The sequence below is a fragment of the Symphodus melops genome (assembly GCF_947650265.1).
Source record: "Symphodus melops genome assembly, chromosome: 15".
Taxonomy (NCBI): Eukaryota; Metazoa; Chordata; class Actinopteri; order Labriformes; family Labridae; genus Symphodus; species Symphodus melops.
This window is the reverse complement of record NC_136705.1, coordinates 23,577,505-23,600,379: the sequence shown is the minus strand read 5'-3', so window position 1 is coordinate 23,600,379 and position 22,875 is coordinate 23,577,505. Positions and strand designations below refer to the sequence as shown.

At 43.4% G+C, this 22,875-nt stretch overlaps 1 protein-coding gene across 1 annotated transcript in view; it reads right to left on the bottom strand.

The window, feature by feature from the left end:
* LOC306835502 (neurexin-1a-like) overlaps nucleotides 1-22,875 on the bottom strand; it is a 285,076-nt gene that overhangs the window by 141,327 nt on the left and 120,874 nt on the right. Inside the window, exons 12-18 of the mRNA XM_079362091.1 lie at nucleotides 19,384-19,587; nucleotides 17,138-17,164; nucleotides 10,515-10,637; nucleotides 9,211-9,592; nucleotides 7,368-7,558; nucleotides 5,545-5,718; nucleotides 1,764-1,883 (exon numbers count right to left, since the gene is read on the bottom strand). Of these exons, the coding sequence (XP_079218217.1) occupies nucleotides 1,764-1,883; nucleotides 5,545-5,718; nucleotides 7,368-7,558; nucleotides 9,211-9,592; nucleotides 10,515-10,637; nucleotides 17,138-17,164; nucleotides 19,384-19,587 (1,221 nt within the window). The remainder of the gene's footprint in view (nucleotides 1-1,763; nucleotides 1,884-5,544; nucleotides 5,719-7,367; nucleotides 7,559-9,210; nucleotides 9,593-10,514; nucleotides 10,638-17,137; nucleotides 17,165-19,383; nucleotides 19,588-22,875) is intronic.

The window sequence follows — 22,875 nt, the reverse complement described above, 5'->3', positions numbered from 1 at the left end:
GTCTTATCACGCTGCTGGAAGTGACACAGAATGCATTAACATTTATGCTGTTCTCTCCTCTGCTTGTGTGCCGTCTCTGAGGAGCCCGCTCTGTTCTTTTTTTGTTTTTTTCTCTCTGCTTTAATGCAGTTCAGCACTTTGTCCATTCACCCCTTACTGTGTGAAGTGCTGCAGAAGAAAATAATGACCAAACAAAACCCCCGGTGCATGTTTTGCATACGAAAGTAGCCGATTTTTTTTGTTTTAAAGGTAGGGCAGACATTACCCTACTTCTCTCAAAAGTTTAACATTAATGAGCACTCAGTCCCCTAAAAAAAATTCCAATTTAACTGTCTTTAAGAGAGATTAATATCGCAGAACTTTTAAATTGCCTCTTGTGGCTTAAAGTTAGTTGGGATTTTAAAGGGATGTATGAGCTTGTAATTGGTATTGGTCAGTGCGGTGCTTAACGGCAAACATTCGGGTGAAACTGCAACAAATAATACGTGCATTATCGGTTAATTTCTTCCTCGGCGTGATTGACCCGTTGTTGAGCTTTTATTTAGCAGAACACAATGTTTTTTGCCCCCTCTAGTGGCACATCTGTCAAATTTTAATGAGCTTTCACTGAACTGTCAGCCAGATGTCTGGTACTTAAAAAGTCTCTGCCCTTCAGAGGCGCAGCAGCTCTCCACTCTGTCAGTGAAGGAAATATGTATTCAAAGCAACACGAGCGTATAGCGAGAAAAGAAAAGCAAGTGTCAAGATTCATCCCAGTTGTTCGAGCTACAATGTACCAGTCATCAGTCAAAGCAGGCAGCACAGTTTGGGCAGGTGTAGCTGAAACGTCATGTGTAAGTTCTGACTTTGAGGACACAAACGAGGCGCTCAGACACAGGACACACTAATGAGCTGGAATTCAATCACGAGTAAAAGCACAGGCTAAAAATGGCCCTGCTGTTGATGATAACACCCACCTTTAAGCGTCTGCCGCCAAGATTTTCCTGGATTCATTTAATACGCTCAACAGATGGAACCAGTTTTGCATTTAACGCTGTGAGAAACATACAAGCAGGGGCCTTGCCAAGATCCCGGGGCCCCATGACGACAGACGACATCGGGGGGCACCGCCACCACGGCGTCAGTCGACCCCGCAATTTTCTCTAACCACGCCTCCATTAAAAGCAACTGACATCATCTTTAAATCACCCTCATCCAAAGCTTCTCCCTTCGGTACTTTTACCATGACATTTAGAAGGTCACTGATGATCGTGCTATAGCTTTAAAAAAACATTTACATATTCTAAAAGAGTTTGTGTTTGAGAAGAATGAGTCCAGAATGAGAACGTATTTTGACCTGAGATGGGTGCCAAGGACTTGCATGATCAGGATTTAACACCGTGACATGGGGCTTCACAGCGCTGCAGGGCTGAGCCCGGTTGCCTCACAGCGAGGAGGTTCTCTCTTGCATTTCTCTCCAGGAACTCCTGCTTCCTCCCACAGTCCAAAGACATGCTCGTTAGGTTAATTGGTGCCTCCACATTAGCCGTAGGTGTGAATGTGAGTGTGGCTGCTTGTCTGCCTAGATATATGTCAGCTCTACGATTGATTGGAGACCAGTTTCGCCTAATGAAAGCGGGGATCGGCTTCAGCCCTGTGACCCCGAATGGGAAACACAGTACAGAAAATATGTAGTCTCAAACTAAGTTAAACTGTCTGACTATGGCAGAGAAAAAACCCAGAAAACCATCCAGGTTTGAAAAAGTAAGATTGTTGAGTCCTACCGTCATTACACAGCGGCCCTCCGAATGTCGTCATGCTGCAGTCACAGCTGAAGCCCTCCCACTGCTGGAGACACACGCCCTGGTTGGCACACGAGTCCTCCTGGCACGTCGTGCTGGGGCCTGAATGTGCAGATAAATGGCAACTTGGTGAGCAGACTTTCCTAACAGCAAGCGGCGCAGTGTGCAGATTGACTCTGCAGAGAAATGAAATGTCACGCACAACATACAGACAATAGGCTTCTGCAAATGGAAGCCTCCACAGAACAAACGTACATATGCTATGCAAACACTAACAACTGTGTGTTTTCTCCCATTTTGTATTCGTCCTACAAATCCTGCGACAAATTGCCAGATTGTAGCCGACTGCCTGCCTGGACTTGAAATAAATTGAACTGTATTCAGTGAACACACACACGACGACAGCCTGACACAAAAACAGCTTCAAGAAACATTGGATGTATTTAAAGAAGTTTGTTCAAGTTTAGTGTCTGGATTTAACTGTTGGCAGTGATTTCTATGATTCATATTGGACAACAGCATTCAGAGTAACACATTAACGCCTGGCGTTTCTTCACTACACTTAGCGTGAATCTAAGCACGGGAGGTGGTTTTGTTCATCCTCTCTTCACACTTTCACGCCTCACTGACCACCAGTGAAGAAGAGCAGTCAGATCGCAGCCTTTCTTTAGAGCGTCTTACACTCCTGCGTTACGCAGTGTGAACGGGATCTTAGGACAATGATACCGGATTGTGGTGTCTGAGATGACCCCATTAACGGACGAAGCCTGAGTGATTTTAGCCATCTGTTCCTGCAGGAGGCTCATCAGCAGCAGCCACCATGCTGGAAATGCTGTCTCAGTCGACCTTTCAGTCAACCTAACGACAGGTTGAGAGCTGGAGCTGAGACGGGTTTTAAACCTCCGGATGAATTGTAGCTACATGCTTAATAACGCGTATTCAAGTCTGTGGTTGGTGTGTTACTTCTGGTGTGTCCTGGAGTCAGCCTCAAGCGGACACTGGACAAACTGCAGGATTGTCCACTTCTACAGTGGCCTCATTTTTCTAGACTGGAGGTTTCCAGCCAGGCTGACCCTGGTGCCTTTAGACTGTTATTAATGTTTATAGTCTGAGAGTTCGCTCCTCTGGCATGTGCTTAACCCTTAACCCTTACATTGCTGGGTCGTTGAGTTAGTCAGTCGCTGTGTCCGTCTTTATCGACCGGCGGTCTGTGCGACAGTGACGCTGAGTGTGACTTGTCTGTGAAATGTGAGGTTACGATGCCAACAACATCTGAATCTTTTAACTCCAGTCACAACATATGAACCGTATATAATCTGAGTAATGAGTCAAACAGATCTGCATGAATGCACTGAGCACTCTTCTGTCGCACCATATCTACAGATACAGAAGCGTCTTCCATTTAAGACCATATTCATTGTATAGTATTCTGTTTATAGGATGAGTTCAGGTGTGCCGCTGTTGCATTCATACTCTGCACTCTGATCCGATGTATCCTCTACTTGGTCCTGATCAAGTGAAACCACAGTAGGTGCTGCTCAGACTCCGTAACTATGGTAACTGCTTAATAGTTATGCTTTTGCTGTTGCCCACTCAAAGATTAAAAAAAAAAATGCATAGCATAAATATGCTGTGGCTGCACACAGTGGACATATTGCTACAAGAGAAATATTATTAATATTGATATGAATAAAAGGATGATTATTAATGTATTACATACTGTAGGTGTTGCAGCTTGTTAAAGATATGACATGTGTAACGTGGGCTAATCCGACTGAGCTCGTTTTATGAGAAAAAAAACAAACATGCATGTCCCACTATCGTTATATACATGTCAAGTTAAAGTGAGAAATCTACATTTTGAAGAGATTAAAAAACGCGATAAAAAAAACACAATATTGATTCAATCAGTTTCCTTTTCTGATTCGCTGGGAGTGACTTTCAGTTTGTGTGAATGTTGGCGCCCCCTGTGGACGAAGTGATACCGCAGATCTCTTTGTGCACCTTACTCTCTGATTATTCATCAGGACATATCTTGTGTTAGCTGCTTTTTATACCGTATGCTTTACCTGTTCACTTAAATTAAATTCTGCTGTGACAGAGCGCCATGACGTCTTTACTGATGAGGACTCGTTTTAAACGTACAGAGATGAAGACTCATCTTTGAGTTAGTACTGCAGTTGTCTTAAAGGAAGTTCATGCAGGATAAAAGTTGTTAGAACATCTAATGTTAGTCATGCAGAAGTACACATATAGACACGAATATAAGCACAGGATAATAAAAAAAAACATAGTTATGTCCACTGAAGACGACACACAGTGTGTGAGAGCCCCATACGCTTTGATACAAGACGGTGAAGATTCTTGTATTCCCATGGGACTGAAGTCCATTTCATATGTCTGGTGGGTGAAATCAAACTCGGCAGTGTTCTTGCTCAGGGACAGTTTGGGAGTGTGGGGGCAGAGGTACAGTGGGGAGGTGTCTGTGGGGGGAGGGGGAGTGTTGGAGATGCAGACGGAGGAAGAGGAGGGACATCGGACTCTGTTTCAAACAGACAGAACTATCTACCTTGCAAGTCAGCTTTCATCAACGCAACTTTTGTCGGCAAAATAATAGGAAAGGAAAAGGCAAAGCACACCAGCTGTTAGTAAAGCACCAAGAGCTCAGAAGTGGATTTACAGAAACACAGACTGTTGAAGGATGGGAGGGGGGGGGGGAGGGGGGGGACTGGGCTAAGCTGAACTTTGATTGGAACTGCTCTCAAAATGCCATCAGCAATATGAAGTAAACACAGGCAATTGTTAAGTCATGATTACAGGAAGTGGCCTTGTTCAGTTAAACTTACAGTGATGGAAATGTTCTCTCATGCAGTTTCTGAAATGGACCCTGCTGCTGTCAAATTTCATCAGCGACTATTTGTACCTTCTGAGCACAATACAGTGAATGTTTCATCAGAGAAGCTATTTCCCTGTGAGAGCGGCTATTGATACTGTGTGTGGCGCCCAAGCAGCAGATCTGACGGACCCGTGCAGGGTGCTGAATTTGATTACTTTTGTCATGTTGATACATGAAGAGATGAGCTGAGCTGAGAACTCAATAGAGGAAAGTGTGGATGAATTGAGAAATTAAACTAAGTGAGTGAAGTTGAAAAATAAATCAAATATTGTCTCTGGATGTGATGCACACATTAGACTGGGCAAATGATATTCAGGCATGCAACAAAGGCTTCATACATTATTCAAAAGGATTGCTCCTGGCAAACTCTCAGATCCATCAAGCATGCATAGAGCAAAACAAAATGGGGATAAAATGGGAAATAACACTGGCAGGACAAATATGGCAGAGAGAATAATCAGATTATGGCTAAGTGAAACAGAAATGATTGCCTGTGGAAGAGTGTCAGGGTTTGATGCATCCTAACTGAATACTAACACACTTCATGGATGTTGAATTATTTGACATAGGTTGGCAGTGTGGGCGCCTTGGTGGGTGTGCTTTACATTGTACATGTGTCCTTGTCTGACAAGAGAAAGAGGGAGGGAGGACTGTGCAGGGCGTCACGACGGCCCATCTTAAATATGAGTGTGATGTTACAGGGAAACCAGAAAAGAATTAGGATGTTATATTAATTTATTTTAAAAGATGTTAAACATCCTTAAGTCATCAAATTATTTTGTTAAGAAAAACCTCCATGGATTAAAAAAAAACAACAAAAAAAACCCTCCTCTGTGAGCAAACCTCCAGTGTATTTGGAGAACTCACCTTCACATCCTCTCTCTATCTGTCCCACACAGTCCAGAGCGTCTGACATCAGGTCCGGGAGCCGCCCGTTCAGATCCATTGATGCCAGACAACCTTGAAAGCCCTCCTTGGCATGCACCAGTTTTGGCAGCTCCTTGAACATCTCCTTTGCAACCCCTCCAATGTAAAGGTTACCTGTGCAGAAAAGACAAATGGAACACTACTGACCCCTAGTGGACACAACATGTGGTGACCTGTGAGGCTTTATACATAAAAGGAAACATCCTTTTTAAGTAAAATAAAAATCACAACAGCTTTTAAAACTTTGTAATTAGGACATTGAATGTTCCTAAGACTAATAAGTCTGGGTTATAAAAGGGCCTTTTAAACAGACTGGTCATTAGGAGGGTTTACTGCATGTCCAGAATGATCCACTTTGAGGATTGAGTCTGAGCTTTTTTCCCCTCAGGCTGATGATTCAGCGCTCTGTTGAAGAAGACTAAAAGACTCCAGGTCTCCTTTATCCCAGGTGCATTTGAAATTCTTTACGCAACTTCGTCCTCAGGTTCCCTTTCATGCACAACTTTGGCACATTTGCACATCTCCACATTGCACTTGTTTTTCATTTTACTTTGTGGAAAAAGCCTGTATAAGTTCTTTCATTATGTCTGCTCCTACTGCAGAACTAATTCAACCTTTACTGGGATAGTGAAGAAAAACTGATTCTCTATCTAAATCCAAATCGGACTCTTAATCCAAATCTGTGCCAATTAAAGGAAGGAGCAGGAAACTTCAGGCCTTCTTTAAAAAGTGTCTTACACGGCAGCAAAACACCTTAAAGCAGTTTTAGAATTCGATGGATGACATTTTAAAATGTGTCCAAGAACAAAAATTTGTGACAAGATTTGCGACAACATTCGTCAAAACTGCTTATTGAGGGAAAATATAGGTAGGAAGCTTTTTTAATCTTGTTAACTGAAAATTATTTTTGGATAAATAATGGGACAAGAAGCTATGTCATTGGAAGGGTGCAGAACTATATTTCAAAAAGTGTTGTAGTCAAGACCACACTAACCTCCGAGACCGCTCTCGAGCCCAAAGGCAGTGTGCAGTCCAAAGGGCGTGTTACTCATTAAGACAGTAAAATCAGGAAGCTTGCACCCGGAACCGGGGCTAGAAAATCAAAGTACATATATATATATATATATATATATATATATATATATATATATATATATATAAAGGTGCGCTAAAACTGAGACTGAGACAAGACTGAGTAAAAAAGCGAGACCTTCAAAAAGTCGTCTTGACACCAAGACCGATCTTTTGACAACTACAACACTGATTTAAATAATTAAATTCAGGTTCAGCTTAATCTGGTTCAAGTCCGACCTGTGGCTTCTTTCCTGCAGATTCTCACTCTCTCTGATTTCTGATTCTATCCACTGTCCTCTCTCTCAAAGAACGGCACAAAAACCCAAAAATAAATCTCAAAAAAAAAAAAAAGAAGAGAAAAACATTCACTGAACTCCTGCAGAACGAGGATTATTGTTGTATATGGTCCCTGAAAACTAAACGAATAAACTAAACTAAGCACACACAGGCCTTTTTATGAACTCCCCGCTGCACACGGACAGTGTCCATGTTGGCTGCGGAACAGATGGGGGTTGATTTGACGCTCAGGGTGCTCTGCGGTGGTAATAAAGTGGGGCCTCTCCATCCCCCCTGCAGGATTTATCCTGGTGCAACCTTTCAGTCCTGAACCTGCTCCTCTCACCTCCAGGCCACTGCTGCTCCACTTAAACCAAATCTGAAATAAATAGCAATCTGTTGGGCCTGCTCACCCTTCAGGTCCAGGTTTTTGGCCCCTGTGGTCGTTTGTGTGGTGACCTTGGTATCAATCTTCACGGTGTGGAGGTTGTTGGTGTCCCTGGAGATGATGACGTTGTGCCAGTGGTTGTCGTTCAGCGGCTTGTTAGAGTTGCCTTTGATCAAGTGGGCTCCATTTCCCAGGTCAGACACATAGTGCAGATACCTGCAGACATGCAACCGTCAGCAGGGAAGGTGAGGACATGAAAATCAAAGGACAAACACGGATCCAGACGACATGTTTTATCCCATCCAGTGCTTCGCAAACAGCATGCAAAATATTCTAAAACAAAAAGAGCAACTTTGGAGGAAGAAAAAGTGCATTGAACTTCTGCGAAGTGGAGCGTGTGCCCTCACATTCACAGACACAAAGGAATCAGAGAAAGCAGCTGTCTGCGCCGAGCTCAATAATTGGCAGGTTGCAGAGTTAACAAAAGGTTCTGGGCTGTGCTGAACTAATTTGTCTTAAGTTCTCTTGGTTTACAGGCTATTTGTGATTGTCATGCTCATTTCTAATTAAAATGAATGACTTTAATGTTTCGCACGTTGAATAATACCTTCACTCCCGGCGTTTCTTAAAAGAAGGTCATTCTATAGCTGCATTTCAGCAATAAGAAATGCGCCCTTGTGCGGTTGATTTTCCTTTTATGTTGGCTATTTGTGTTGCCTTCATGAAGATTAAAAAAGAACAGTAATAGCCGACAGCTCTTTCAGTAAATATTCTGGCACAGAGGTGATAAGAAAGAATTTGAATTCCCGTAGTGATGGCTTAAAAAGCTGTCAAGAATCATTTCTGTTTAGAAAACTGTCACATAGTATTCACAGCTACATTATTCAATTCATTAATCCATTTTTATGGAGATTCTGACATAAATAGACAACTTGCTACACTTATTTAACGCAGTTTACAGCCTTTTTTTCTGTCCATGTTTGCAGTCACACCTGCTGTCAGGTGGGTTTGCGCCCCATGTAAAGTTGTGTAGATCTGTGTGTTACTACAGCTGCAGTTTCATCTCAAATGAAACAACACGCCGCCCACACTGAACGAAACTTGATGTACAAATTCCCCTTAAACCTGTCAGAATACAGAAAGAGTGTTTTTATAGTTTTCTCAGGGGAGGGCGGAACAAAACACAACATGTCTACTGCGACAAGAATCAGTCAAATCTGGTGAAGAGGAGGGGCGACAGAGTGCAAGACACTGAATGAAAGTGGAGTTTTTCGATCTGCGTACTGCTTGGAGGGCTTCCACACATGCAGCTAGCATGTGTGAACGCAGACAGAGTTTCTCCTTCCAGAACCTCGAGTTGACCTCGCTCCGAGGGCATCAGCCCGTGGACCACAGAGGGAAAGTACGTTTTGATGATAGTATGGGGTAATACATTTAAAAAATCTGATGTCAATCTGGTGAAATGTTTCTATTTTATTTTATTATTTTACATGGATGCTTGGGTCAAAACTAAATGTTTACATTCATGCTTTATACAAGTAAATTCCCGTAAATTCCCATGGAAAGTTTAGGATTTTAAATATTTGGCAAGTAGTCCTACCGGCCATAAATCCTTAAAGATCAAACAGGCAAGAGACGGACTGCTTACTTCTTTTATACTCTTAAGAGAGTGTGTACATTGTTCACCTCTTTTTCAGGGTTAATCTGTAATTATACTTCTGATGATGTCTAATTCAATTCAAAAAAAACTTTATTTGTCCTCAGTTCAAAGACACAGGGAGTGTACTGTCACTAGAACTGATTAGATGTTAAAGTTTGCACCTGAAGAAGTAGCAGAAGAAACTATCTGCAGACATGAGGCCTCTTACCCTTTGACCAGCTCCACCACGATGAAGTCGTTTCCGTCCCCGCTGTTGAAGAGGATGAGGCCGTCGGACGAGGTGGTTTTGAACTGGAAGAACAGGTGCATGGAGTAGTAGGCCTGCAGAGTGGTCAGGGTCACGTAGCTGGAGCGGGACTTGAAAGTGACGGGGTCTGCGATGATGTTCTTGAAGCCGATCATGGCGTTGAGCTCGCAGTAGTCGATGTCACCGTTCTTACACAGGTCTATGTAGGCCATGCCGTTGAAGGAGAGGCTCTGCAGGTGGCCGATAAAATTGGACGGCACCAAGGACATGAAGCGCTTCTCCGTCACGATGCCCGTCTCTATGTTATGGAACTCCAGCTGGGTGTGGTCACCTGCCATTTGACCTTCAGTCAGCAGAGGGGGGGGGGGGGGCAGAGTGTGTTATTAAAGAGTCAACTTTAAATCAAAAGGCCAGTTTAAACTTAGCCGTATGTCTCGAACAAGAATAACTATTTTTCTCTTTAACAAACAAGGCAAAATGTTTTTTTAGGATTTATTGTAAATCTCACGTGAGTCATTTAAATCATTACAGGATCTGAAAGTAGTAAAAATGTCCAAATTGTTCTCCTCTCTGATCCTGATTTTCTTTCCTCTGTCATGATGCTTCTGATGTCTTGTGTGAAGCACTTTGCCTTGCCAATTTATCTGGGTTTTTTCCCAGGATAACAAGGCTGATTTTTCTCCAGATCTTCAGACACATAGGTCAAGATGTCGAGAGAACAACTGCATATTCTTATTTATATAAAATGTGTTGATGCATGTCTGCTTCGGGCTCCTACAGTTCCACTTATTGATAATATTTGTTTGTTATTTGAAATGACCTCTTGAGCTCCACCTGCACTACCTGCAGGGACCACTAGAGGGCTGCAGCACACGCTGCAGGGCTCACTGCTCTGGATAACTGAAGTGACAGTGTATGGAATTAAAGAGATTTGATATCAAATCCAAAAAAAAAAGGACTGATGGAAGTAGTGGAGAGGAATAGTGAAAGAATCATTTTTGACACAACTCTACTGTTGCAGCCTCCTTTCAGTTACATTTTCTGTGAATGAAAACAGTAACATGTTGTCCTAAAAGGGACGAGAGCTTCAAAAGAAAGCTCTCTCCAAATCTGCAAAAAACCTGTCAGAGCACAAAATAGGGCAGAATAACACACACAGAAGCGTGCGTTCGTCCAACCTCGAGTCTAAAAAAGCATCATGTATAATTCAAGCTGAAAGTGGAAAAACAAGTTTCTGTGTCAGGAAACGAGAGGATGGGCTTTACCTTCCACCGGCGGCAGATCATCTACGGTCAGTTTCAAACTCTTGCCCCTCCTGAACACACGCACTGTGTGCCACTCATTATCGTTCAGATTCTGACCCGCAAAAATAGTCTCTGGACCTTTGCCTGCAGGACAGTCCAGACAGCGGTTAACAAACGTGCATGCAAACAACTCCACATACTGAACACATCATAGACAGAGTGAAAGATAGAAGGGGGGGGGGGGGGTTAAAGAAAGGCAGAGCACATAGCCTGACAAGAAGCAGAAAACATTAAGGTAGACAGAGGTAATGGTCCGTAAAAACACATCGCTCTGACTTGCATTTGCTGCGCTGATCGCACCATTAGATAGGGCATCAATTTCTGAATTCTCACTGAACATAATTTTTCTCAAAGACAGAGAAGGGAGGCGGGAATCAGGGTGTCACATCATGATGAACAGAAAAATGAACCCTAAATGTAAATGTTGTAAATGTTCAATGTCAAAAGAAACCAAAGATGATCAGACATTACATTACCGGCCTCTTTCATTTCTTGTGAGACTTGTCCTTCCCCAACACACCACTGGGTGGCAGCAAATAACCACCAAAAGGCTGCAGCTGTGCAGGGCACTTAACAACTGAGCGTCACTCTCCATCTTGTTTACCTTCGATGGTGCAACCCAGTATTTGCTTTTTTCTCTTGCTCACCACAGGAAATGAAAAAGTGATATAGAAAAGGAATATATGAGTGATGGGGGGGGGGGGGGCTGTGTGCGTCGTGGTGAAAAGAACCCTGAAAGAAAAACAGACGGGCCATTGTCGCTGGAAATCGAGGAAACAGAGTGTGATTTTTTTTTTTCATCAGAACCTTTGAAAATACACGGGTGTTTGGTAAAAAGCTGCAGAACGCAGGTAGCTCAGCAACACGATAAAAACGGCACAATCTGAAATAGGTCCTGCGTTAGATTGATAACTACAAAATGACTATTCGACTTGAGTCGACATTTATCTGAATTATTCCTTCACTGACTGCTCAAACCGGCTTTTTAATATTGCACAAAGTATGTCACAGCTCGCAGGCTTAAATGGAGATGTCACACAGAGTCACGGCGCCAAGAACCTCAAGATGAGATAATCAAATTTAGAATCGCAGATAAATCAAAGCGACTGCACTAAATCTCTGTGATCTCGAGAGCAGAGAGAAAAGATAATCTCTCCAAGATACCCCCTTCTGCATTTAGATATTCCAACGTCGGTCCAATTGGGGCTGTGTGTCTTTTTTTTTTTTTTCATCCAGCCCCTGTCAGAGAGCATCTTTGAGTTGCCATTGAGCTGCGATGTTCCCCCTGCTGGGCACACATAACCAAACCGACCAATGAGGACGTGCTGCTGCGACTAAAATCCTCAGGCTGCGGATACCTTGCCCACTGTGTGGAACATTTCAAACGTGTGCCAGGTTCATTCCCCTGCATCCATTTATGGCTATTTATTACTTCCTTTTCAGCAATCTTCAAAGCTTTGATACAATGTGTATGCAAATCTAAGAGTGCCAAAGTACTGGGGCACACTCAATCTCAGAGGCACATTCCTGCTTTGTAAGCACTAAACACCAGGCGACTGGCAAGGGATTAAGGCGGAGAGATATGAAATAATGGAGGGAGTTGGATTCTAAGGCAGGCTTGATCTTTGCCTCCCATCGTGCTGTCCTTTCTGCTCTCCAAGGAGGACAGAAAGGGAAGAGGGGCGAAAGAGGTCAATCGTTTTAAGATGCACATTTTCTGCAGGACGGTCGCAACAGAAGAGACGAAATTCATGTCTGTGGTGCGGCCATGTGGTCCACACAGCAGACTGCTGGACAGAGCTGAAGGGCGTTTAGTCCTCTCTCTCTCTCTCTCTCTCTCTCTGCCATATTCAGCCCTCTCTAGTGCTCTCACTGATGCTGATCTATCTGCAGTGATGGATCTACAGTGATCCCTCCCTGCCTCATTGACTACAGGCCCAAGGGAACTAGTGGAGAAGTGTGGCACAGGGCAGCATGAGAAGAAGATGTGATTATCCAGTCAATCAGCTCTGGCTGGCTGGATGACAGGACTGTCCCCCTGATGCTGGATATCAAGCATGTGGAGGGAAGAGGGACAAGCTGACCAAACAGCAGGCCGCCACTGCTGCATTATGGGGAAGTCAAAAGGAGCGTTTGCACTGGAGGCTGGCTGCACGAGAAGTCAGCAACACTTCCATACTGCATCATATCGAAACATGGTTTTGGTCTGATTACTTCATGCAAGCACTGTAGATGAGATCGCTGTTAAAAAAGTAATCTGTTTTGATTTAATGAAGGACAGGAGCGATGCTTCATTTCGGGTAAGCGGGTGCATTGTAGCTGTTCGTCAGGAGACCCAAGACATGTCTGAGCTCCACCTCTTTGAACCAACGTTAGGTTGAGACAGCACTACCAACATGGCAACCGCCAACGTTGGGCTTCAAAAATCCACTTCAGTAACCAACGGGTGACGTCCATGTTTTATACAGTCAATAATTAGGGACACGGAACATGCTGAAAGGTTGTTTTGAACACACGTCCATCGAACCATCCCATTCCAAGGAGAGGAATATTTTTAGCAACAGCTGCATAATCATGTCGTGTTAACTACCTGCTGCCTTGACACAAGACTCCCTCAGTGTGCTTCGTGCTTTAGGGGATGTCAACGTTTATTTTTCCAGCTTTGAATGCAAGTAGTACTTCTTTTTTTTTTTTTTTTTTTTTTTTTGAAAGCACTACTGAGCGAACGTGTTTCGTAAGAAAGAAACACTGTTAATGATTTTGTACTCAATATCGGTCTTGGTCTCAGGATCTCTTTTTTCAGGGAATCTAAAGGGTGTTCACTCTGGGCGGACTCCAGATTTTAAATCAGGACCGGTCCATCAGAAAGGATGGTTTTCCCACCTCATCACTGGGATTAGAAGAACAATACCCCATTTCTTTCATAATTCAGATGTTCATCCCCCAGTTGTGGCCACAGCCTTCCCAGTGTTACAGCTGCACACAAGATGGGGATTTTGTATTGATATTTATGCTCTTGATCTTTCCTGCCGTGGTCTCGGTTAGTGTGGTCTTGACCACACCACCTGACATGAACAGTTTAAATTCTGGCGATTTGTTGTTTCACACTAAATAAGTCAGGAATTAAAGATAGATGCGTGGAGAAGATCAACGTAACTACGTAGGGATGTTTGCCCAAGAAGGTCAAAGTGAGATTAATCACATGAAGTTGCCCTCATCACAGCATCTTAGCGGCACTGTAAAACGCGATTATCCTGCCGTTCAAGTTAATGATTAATAGAAGACCAAGAATGGCAGACAAAAAGAAAAAAAAAAACCCAGACAATCTTTCGGGAGATATTTTTAGTTCTTATTTTTAGTCTGTTGTCACTCAGAGCCTGTTAACAGTGTTTAAGTGGAAGTGGCAGTGTTTTCCTCCGACAGCTCGGGGCAGCCCCAGGGAGCCGAGGTCCCTAATTGACAGTGATGTGTTCTTTGAGTCGCTGCTGAAATTCTTCATCCACCACGCTGACCAGAGCCGCAGCGCCTGACAAGACACATTAATTAAGACGAGGGGAGAAAAAAAAAAGGGGGGAGGGGGACAAAAATAACATCCTAGTGGAAAATAAATTAAACACAATCTCTTTATGCTCCGGCTTAACACAGAACTCTCCAAGAACTTCAATTAAACATTTCCTGGTGACACAATTAGGTCTGGATCTGTTGAGGAAAGATGCTGTTTTTTTTATTTTATCTGACTTTAACATTAGATAAATATTCTCCTTTAGCATAATGGCTGCTGATGGAATAAACATACTTGAATTGCAGTTTATCTGTCAGCTTTGAATCTATAAAACATCCATATTCTGTTTATTTGACGTCATCGAAAAGGTTCAATTAAGATTCCTGAAATGTCAACAAACGCATTTTCAAAATGAGGACTCACATGAAGCCTTTAAGGCCAAAGTAACAGACCACAGTTCATCAATTTGTCACTGTTTTTTTTATTGTATCTCCTCTTCTACGCTGTAAGCTTGACGTCACTGGAAATAAGGGGAAACCTCAGTGTGTTTCGAGTGAAAAAATCGAGATATAATCAGAACATGTGTTCAAACTGAGTGTCATCGAAAGTGAAAGAATAAGACGACGTAAGCGCATAGACACGCCAGTGATTTAAATGAACTCATCCAACATTTAAAGCATAGACTGTTAAAGTGTTAACAGCACAAGGGGCTTCTGAGGAGAGAAGCCAGAAGATTTACAGCTCCCTCTGCTGGCTGGCTGCAGTATAGAATAGCCTTTATTGTCATTATACAATTAAACAACGAAATGATTTGGCTTGACCTAAAAGTGCACACAAGTTAAAAGAAAAACAACAGAAGAAGAATATAAAAAAATAACTCAAATTAAGGAGGATGTGCTTTGTATGGTAGGAAGTAACTGCAGAAGTAAAATGTTTTCTTTCATGTTAACAGATGAGACGTTGAATTCAAACATGGTTTGATCAGAGTTAGTTTTAATCGAGCTGGTTGATGTGTTTCTTTTGTTTAGTTCATTTTTTGGCCTTTATTACAGAGTAAAGTGGATAGAGTTGGAAAAGCGGATGAGCGAACGGCGAGTGCAGAAGGTTGGAGTCAAACCGCTACGAAGACTTCCGCCTCTGCATTGGCCTGCTGCACCATCCCCTGGCTCCAAATATGTTGTTTTGTAAAGTAATCTGATCCAAAAAAAACTCTGATGTATTATCATGGCCTACAGGTCTGTTGACGCCTGCAGCGTTCTCAAACGAAATCAGAGTAAGGAGGAGGAACAGCGAGAGGAAACGTACCGAATACTGACACAATAGTTATTGAACTTTGCATTAACTTGAGCGTCTGCTTCAAACTGACACAAGAATCTGGCGCTGGGGTTTCTCTGGTTTTATCGATAACTTTAATGTGGTCTTTGCGAAAGGGCGTCAACTCGGCGGCCCCGTCTACCATCAGCATGTCTTTGCTGCAACATTACGTCGCCAGCTCAATATGGCAGCGCCCAACGCCGGGGTACTTTGACTTCACTTTTGTACAGCTAGAGGATGCAGACTTTTTAAAATGCCTTTTACCTCCAACCACAACTTATTCTACCAGGTCTACACTCACATCTAAGAGTCATAATGCATAGAAAAAGTAAATATTATAAACACCCTGAAAATAAATATCAATGAATCAGCCAAATGTGTGGCAAATATTGTTTTCTGTGTATGCACATATGAAGCTTTCACACTCCCCTCATAAACCGAAAGTGACCTTTTGAAGCGTCAGAAGGGGGGAATTACAGCTCAGAGCTTCTTTTTTTTTATTATTTGCATACACAAACAAGGGAAGCAAGCCAAGATGCATGAAAAATGCTATTTAGCATTTAGAAAGGTGTTAAGAAGGGCTGGCTCACACACAGGCATGTCTGGAGGTCACATCATGTGGCAGCGTGCGAAGGCGTTATGTTGTGTAAGTCTCAGCTTCTCGACAGGCAATGACCTTCAAATACTTCAACACTTCACACACACACACACATCCAACACACATGTTTTCAGAGGGAGTTTGTCCTTCTTTACAGAGGGCGACACTGGCACTCTATTACGCAGCTTAAAGCGTCTCATTTCTGTGTTCGTGTTTACTGATACAGAGAGTGTGCCTGTCACCTCAGAATCATTAAACAGGAAGAGAGCTCACGTATTACGACTCCTGAGAAGTAATTATTAATTCATCACGGTTCCTGAATAATAAATGTCAGGGATATTTACCTCCCAAAATATTGCAATGTAACCTCTCTGTTGAAACAAACACACACAAACACACACACACTTACATATCCACCGTGAATCCCACAGCAGGATCTGTTCTCCCTCCCTCCCACCCTCTTTATCCCTTTCTTTCTGCTCTGTGAGGCAGGTTAATGAGAATAATAAAATCACACTCTGTATTTCCTCCGCGCCTTGAATGGCCTCATCAATTTACAACAGGCGTGAGATACTGACGAAGAAAGGAAACAACTCCAAAAAAAAAGAGAAGGAAAATAGAGAGAAAGAAAAGGTTAGGGAAGGGGAAGAGGGGAGGGGGAGGGGGGGAACTCAGGGAAATCATGCGCGTCTAAAATACCTGCACTTCCAAAGCATGCGTTTTATATCAGCCTGAGTTCACGAGTGAAATGGTTCGTTAATTAGGAACAACTCGGTGTGCAAAATCACAGCTGACTGCCGTATTTGGGGCCGTCATTAATTCAAGCCTCCCTCCGTCTCCTCCCTGCTGCTCATTATCCTCGTGGACGGCTGATACACACAACAACATCATGCAGGTCTTATGTGCCCGTAGCTTTAGGACTTCAAGGTACTGCTTGTTTGTTTGTTTTGTTTTTTTTAAACGCAAGGTGCGAGTCAGACACATGTCAGTGCAAGGATAAAATCCAATTAAAATAGCTTAAAGAAACTCTCATGGCAGAGCTGCAGAGAATAAATCATAAACATGGTAACATTATGCAAACAGTTCAAGAGACTAAAAACATAAATGTCCAGAAACAGAGAAGAAGAAAAAGAGGAAGAAGAAGAAGAAGAAAGGTGAACAGTAACTTACTGGAGGTACAGTTAATCCTGACACAATCTAGATGGGGAAGAATAGATGAGAGATAAATTCATCTTTCAACGTAACAGCTGCAGACATCATTAAAGCATACAGTCCACCCCTCTGGGGACACACACACGGACACTGCCCGTCCTCTGATGCTCTCACCCTCTGCCCCGAGCTGCAGCGAGCTGGTCAAAAGCGCCGCAGTGTAGCTGTGCCAGAGGAGCAAAGCATGCTTTACTGAAAGACACTTTGCAGCCATGTAGAAGAGAAAATAACGAGAGCTGAGGTTTGGTTATATAACACAGTTTTTTTTTTTTTATCTCCCATGTAGTTTAACAAGTTTTTTTGGGGGGAGGGGGGGGATTTCTGTTAAATGGTAGCATATGATCGTCTGAACAGAATGAGAGCGTCAGATTTCGGGCAGGGTCAGACAGGGCACGTTGGAAGCTGTTCCAATTCTCTCCTTGTGTTTCCCTTCTAACTTTCCCACCTTCCATCTACTCAACACTGACCTTTATGAAATGTTTATTCTGCATCTTTGTCGGTTTTTTATAAATCTGCTGCGTCAAGTTAAGATCCTAGCTTAAAAGAAAAACGATCCTGCTCATCTAGCTGCTGACGTTAGCATGACGGATCATGTGTACTATTGTTTACTTTGAGTGGCACTTCTCTACATTTGGAGGTTAAAACACGTCCCTTCACTCTCCTGTATTGATCCTAATGCTGCATGTATTGGTTATTTATCAAACGGTGTTGACATAACAGCGAATCATCTTCTGAACAACTGTAAACCGTCTGTGATCGAATGCCTCGATCTTGATGCTAACTCTGTTAGCTCATGACTCAGCATTAAGCTTACGAAACAAGTACATCCTTGTCTGTCTGTGAAAAACTCTTAGCATGATCTAAAAGACGCATCAATGAAGTATTTTGCGTTATGGTATTGCTATTCCAAAATCATGCAAAATATCTGAAGCCTCAGAGGATATGGAAATGTTTCACAGACTTTTTGGAACTGAAGCTTATTTTTTTAAGCTAACGCTGTAACACTGTAATATCTCATCCTACGTCTGTTTTTACCTCTCTGTTTCCTAAAGCTGAGCTAACATCAAGCCTTCAGAACGGTGACCCCCCTTCGACTTCCTGCCCTCCTTCCCCTCCTCGGCCCTGCCTGTCGTGTGTTGTCAACCGCAGCAGAAAAGTGGTCGCAAACAGCCAGAGACCAACGCCAGCCTGAGCCGTACAGGGAATGCTCTGCTTTAAGAAGGAGGGACGGAGAGGTTTCAAATCTCTTCAATGTGTGTCAAAGATAATTCAGGGGGGGGGGGAGACACAACAGGGCGACCTTTCAGTTCCATCAAAGGAGCATCTTTATGTTGTCATAATGGTCGGACTCGTCAGGCCCGTCGGTGTGTGTCGCTGTTGTCTTCTGGTGGGGACAGACGCATCCTTGTGGTTGGAACAGACTGTCTACTTTGTATGCATCGCTAAACGACTCCGCTTAGGGAGCCCATTTCTGTTTAGCCAGTGGAAAGGAGAAATAGATGGCTATCATTTGTGCGGCATTGCTCTGTCTGGGTGATATCAAACTTTTCACAAGCATCATTGGATCCTTTCCTGAGCAAATAAGCACACATCCACAAACACGGAGAGTCTTTCATTCTGTCCTCAATTTTCTTTTTCGTTGTGGGCGCAGGTGGAGAATCTCTTCTCCCCTCGAATTTTACAAACAGTTGCAGATTTATGTGCAATCCTGAATTCATTCTGCAATGATTCAGCTGCACGGGGGAGAGCAAATGATTAGAAAACGTGTGTGCAGCTCGCACAAACTGGGGAGAAAAAAAAAAGGGCTGCATCATATTACTGTTGTCAACCACGAGCTGAGAGGACTTGTGATATCACAAACAGACTCATCTTCAGAGGCATTATTAGAGTCCTTGTATGAATTCTGAGCTATTTTAAATAAAGCTGTGTGAGGAGAGAGAACAGCAGCATGTGCCGTGTAAGGACCATTTCGTTTGGAGACATACACACGTACAGATGTTAAGAAATGTGCAGCAAGCATTCCCTGCTGGGCGACAGCAGCTGTGTGCTCAACTGGCAGTGAGCGCAGAGCCGCAGACTCTTTTCATTGAAAGTCTTTACTCCCTTTATTCAAAATATGCTGTCTCTGTGTGTGTGTGTGTGTGTGTGTGTGTGTGTGTGTGTGTGCCATCTTTGCTGCTGCAGTCAGTGTATGTTCGAGGCGTTACCTAAGTTGACAGTGAGGCGGACCCGGCCGCTCTCCAGCTCGAGACGCAGGGTGTCGGCAGAGTCCCGAGACGTGGTGGCGATCAGGATGCCGTAGGCTCGCTGGGAGCGGAAGCGCAGAGACACGTCCTCGGCCTCTGTGTGCATCACCACCGGCAGCTGGACCTTCATAAACTTACTGCCGTCGTAGCTGAGGATGGTCGCCTCTGCAGAGAGAAAAGAAGATGAGTGATCGGGAACACAGATTGGAGCAGATTTATGTGAGAGCCATGGCGACGGCGCTGCCTGTTCAGTTTTAAAAGATGTTCTATTAGTGAGTAGAATTTACTGTTATGACTTCAATCTTGTTAAAAAGAGATGCATGAGAGGAAAGATATTAAAAGTCTATTTGGAAATCAGCAAACATAAACTGAGAAAGTATGATCGATGCATTCAGATGACTTCCTGCACGGAGCAAGCTTTGCAGTCTGGCTGATCATCGGTGAGTCTCAGTCTCGAGCCCTAAATGTCTCTGTCTTCTCTTGGTCACTCCGGTCTCAGGTGTGGTCTTGATTACAGCACGATGATACAGTAAAATCATGCATTTCTTGCACATTGTTATAGCTCATTTTAAACCAAGTCAAAGAGCGCTGCATAAGGAAGCGTGAAAATCTGACCTCAGGTTCACCCTCGTGTTGGAACACGCCTTTTGCCGCACTATGATTTATAATTTCTCTTTTTCGCAGCTAAGTCCGGGTCAGTGTATTCGCTAGTCCGACTGGTGTGCTGTCATTGGCTGGGGGAAACACACCCACTGCCCAACCAGAAATATCCAGCATCATCGTCTCTGCAGACTCAGTCACCACCACGCATGTTGAGAAGTGATGATAGAGCTGCTTGACTTTTTATTTTTACAGAAAATGACACAGACGGCAGCTATAAACCATAAACTACACAAAACACAGGGACAGCTGCATTCTTTAAAGATGTGCTCTGCAGGTTCGTTGAAGTCTGCTGCGTCTCACTGACACGCCAAGTCATCCTGACTCATGATGATGAGCAGCAGTCCAAAACAAAAAAAAAATAAAAATCAATGAGTCAATTGTAAACACACTGAGGGAGTGACTCCTAAACAACTTGTTCACAGATATGTCATCCATGAGCAGCGTGTGAAGACTTGCCACAAGCCTGGCTTCACATTACGCCGTGTTCTACAGCTGACAGCCAACCAAACTCCCCCCGCCCGGTCTGAGCCCTGTCTTCTCAGTGCCAATTTATATGAAGGTGGTGGAGGCCTCCCTCTGTATAAACACAGCTAAGGGGCAGCTCCATCCAAGGATAGTGGTGAAGAGGAAATACTACGATGCATCCTGAGAAACAAATGTTACTGAAGGAGGTTTAAAGGAAACTCCATCAAAAACAATCTAACAGGTTTTCCTCGAGAATGAATGTCAACCTTGTGTCCACAATTTCTGTATCTGCGATATAACACTGACAAACTCCAAAAGGACAAATTGATATTGACTAACGGGGGAAAAAATAAACAGCGACAGAAACATTATAGTCTGCAGACCTGGAATATTGAGCTTCTGCTCAGGGTGACTGCATTTACTCAAAGCATTAGGCAGTCGTCTGGAGAAATGCAGGGGAGATTGTTTAACGCCGGCAGGAGGTTGTAACAGCATTTCCGGTAGTGTAACTAAACCATAACCCAATAAGAAAGCCATTACTGCGGCTGCAGCGCAGAGACAGATAGAAGCCGAGGCGGACGGGCGAGGAGGCGGGGGCGAGAGGTTACCGATGTACACACACCGGCACCTCATCGCCACACAGAGCCAATGTCACATCCATCCCTTGGGATGTCTCCGTCGCATTCCTCACCCAAATTCAATTTCTCCGCGCCCTCCTGGGGTACGCTGCAGATGACAGAGGCGTGTGACAAACGAGTTCTCGCTGCTAAACTGTCTGCTTCCTGCCAAGCAGCAAAAGCAAAGGGCTGCATTTAGAAAGTGTGAGCAGATGCCAGGAGAAAAACAGAGCAACTGTTCAAATTCTGCTAATACTTGAAAAAGCGTTTGTCCCTAATATTTGACACAGAAGAAGTTGAGTGAGCCAATGAGAGAGCATGTTTCTTGTCTTTGACTTATTCTCTGTTAGATCCTACTGTCAACAAACATTCATGTTTATCGGGTGCGTGTTTCCAGTCGATGGATGAGACATGAAATCATGACGTGAGTGCTGGACTGCATGCAGTTCATGCTGTAGCATGGACTCTTGAAATGTGTCTGTATGAAACAGGATCACAGAGTCATGGAATCGTGCGAAATCATTCAACACACAGTGTATAGCACAGTGTCAAGACAGATTCATTTAATCCTCTGGAAACTGTTTGGACCCTTTCTCCAGACTGTGTAGGCGTGTCAGATCAAATTTTGATTGACAGCTGTCAGCATCCGCAAACAAGATGACGCATTAGATGGTAACAGTAGCCCACGTTTGGGTTGTCTGAGTCAGAGAAGGGAGTAGAGAACCCTGGGTCTTAAAATAAGTGCTGTCAATCCATGACAAACATTTTGTCTTTAAGGTGCAGGTTTTGCAAAAACCCTCGCATGCTCTCTGCTCCATTCTACATGAAGTGATGGGTTAATGCAGAAAGTCATCTAAACCAGTTAAGTTAATCGTTTCAATCTGTGCACAATGAATCACTTGCCTCCTTGCTTACATTCAAATCCTCAACCTGATTGGATTGGTCGATTGAAAAAAAAAACTTGTTGTTGTTGCCATTGGGTCGAAGGCCATCCTTATTTTTGTGCAGTTCCTGATTTGGGTATATTGAGTCTGACATTACCGGTTCAAGGGGTCCGCCAATGACACTAACAGCACAATGTTTAACCATGGTGAAGGGAGGGGAGGTTTGAAATAGGTGATAATTATGTGTTTTAAAAAAAAGGATGAGTATGAAGGTGTAAACCAACATTGTTTTATCATGCTTGATTTTCGGATGGATTTTGTTTTTTGGTTGTCCTGGACATCTCGCCATGTCATGACATGCTTTTTCCTGTGCCAGAGAACACGTGAATAATTTACATTTCCTTTCAGATTGAGTAGATGCATCGAGTTATTCACCGTGGAGTAAATGTGCGGTTTCGTCCGAGCTGTCACTTAAACTGCAATGCGACTAAAAAGCTGTGAGCAAAGTAGAAAGTTCAGTTGGGATTGATCATATGAAGCATGACATGTGAAGCAATCATTACTTAATGCAAAGTGAGCACCTGTCAAAAATCCAATCCTGGCAGCCGAGTCATTTTTAATGGCTGTCCCATGTTTAATATCAAAATAAATGGAGGGGACTGAAGCCGCAGCTTCTGTCTGTGCCAACCCAACAGGAGGCTGTCAGTGGTGAGACAGAGCATACCAAACTAAACCAAGCGTTCATTTTCTGTCCTCTAACGCACAATACAACATTGTTTTCTGATTTTCACAAAAAAAATAATAATAAGGGGCTATGGTGGTGG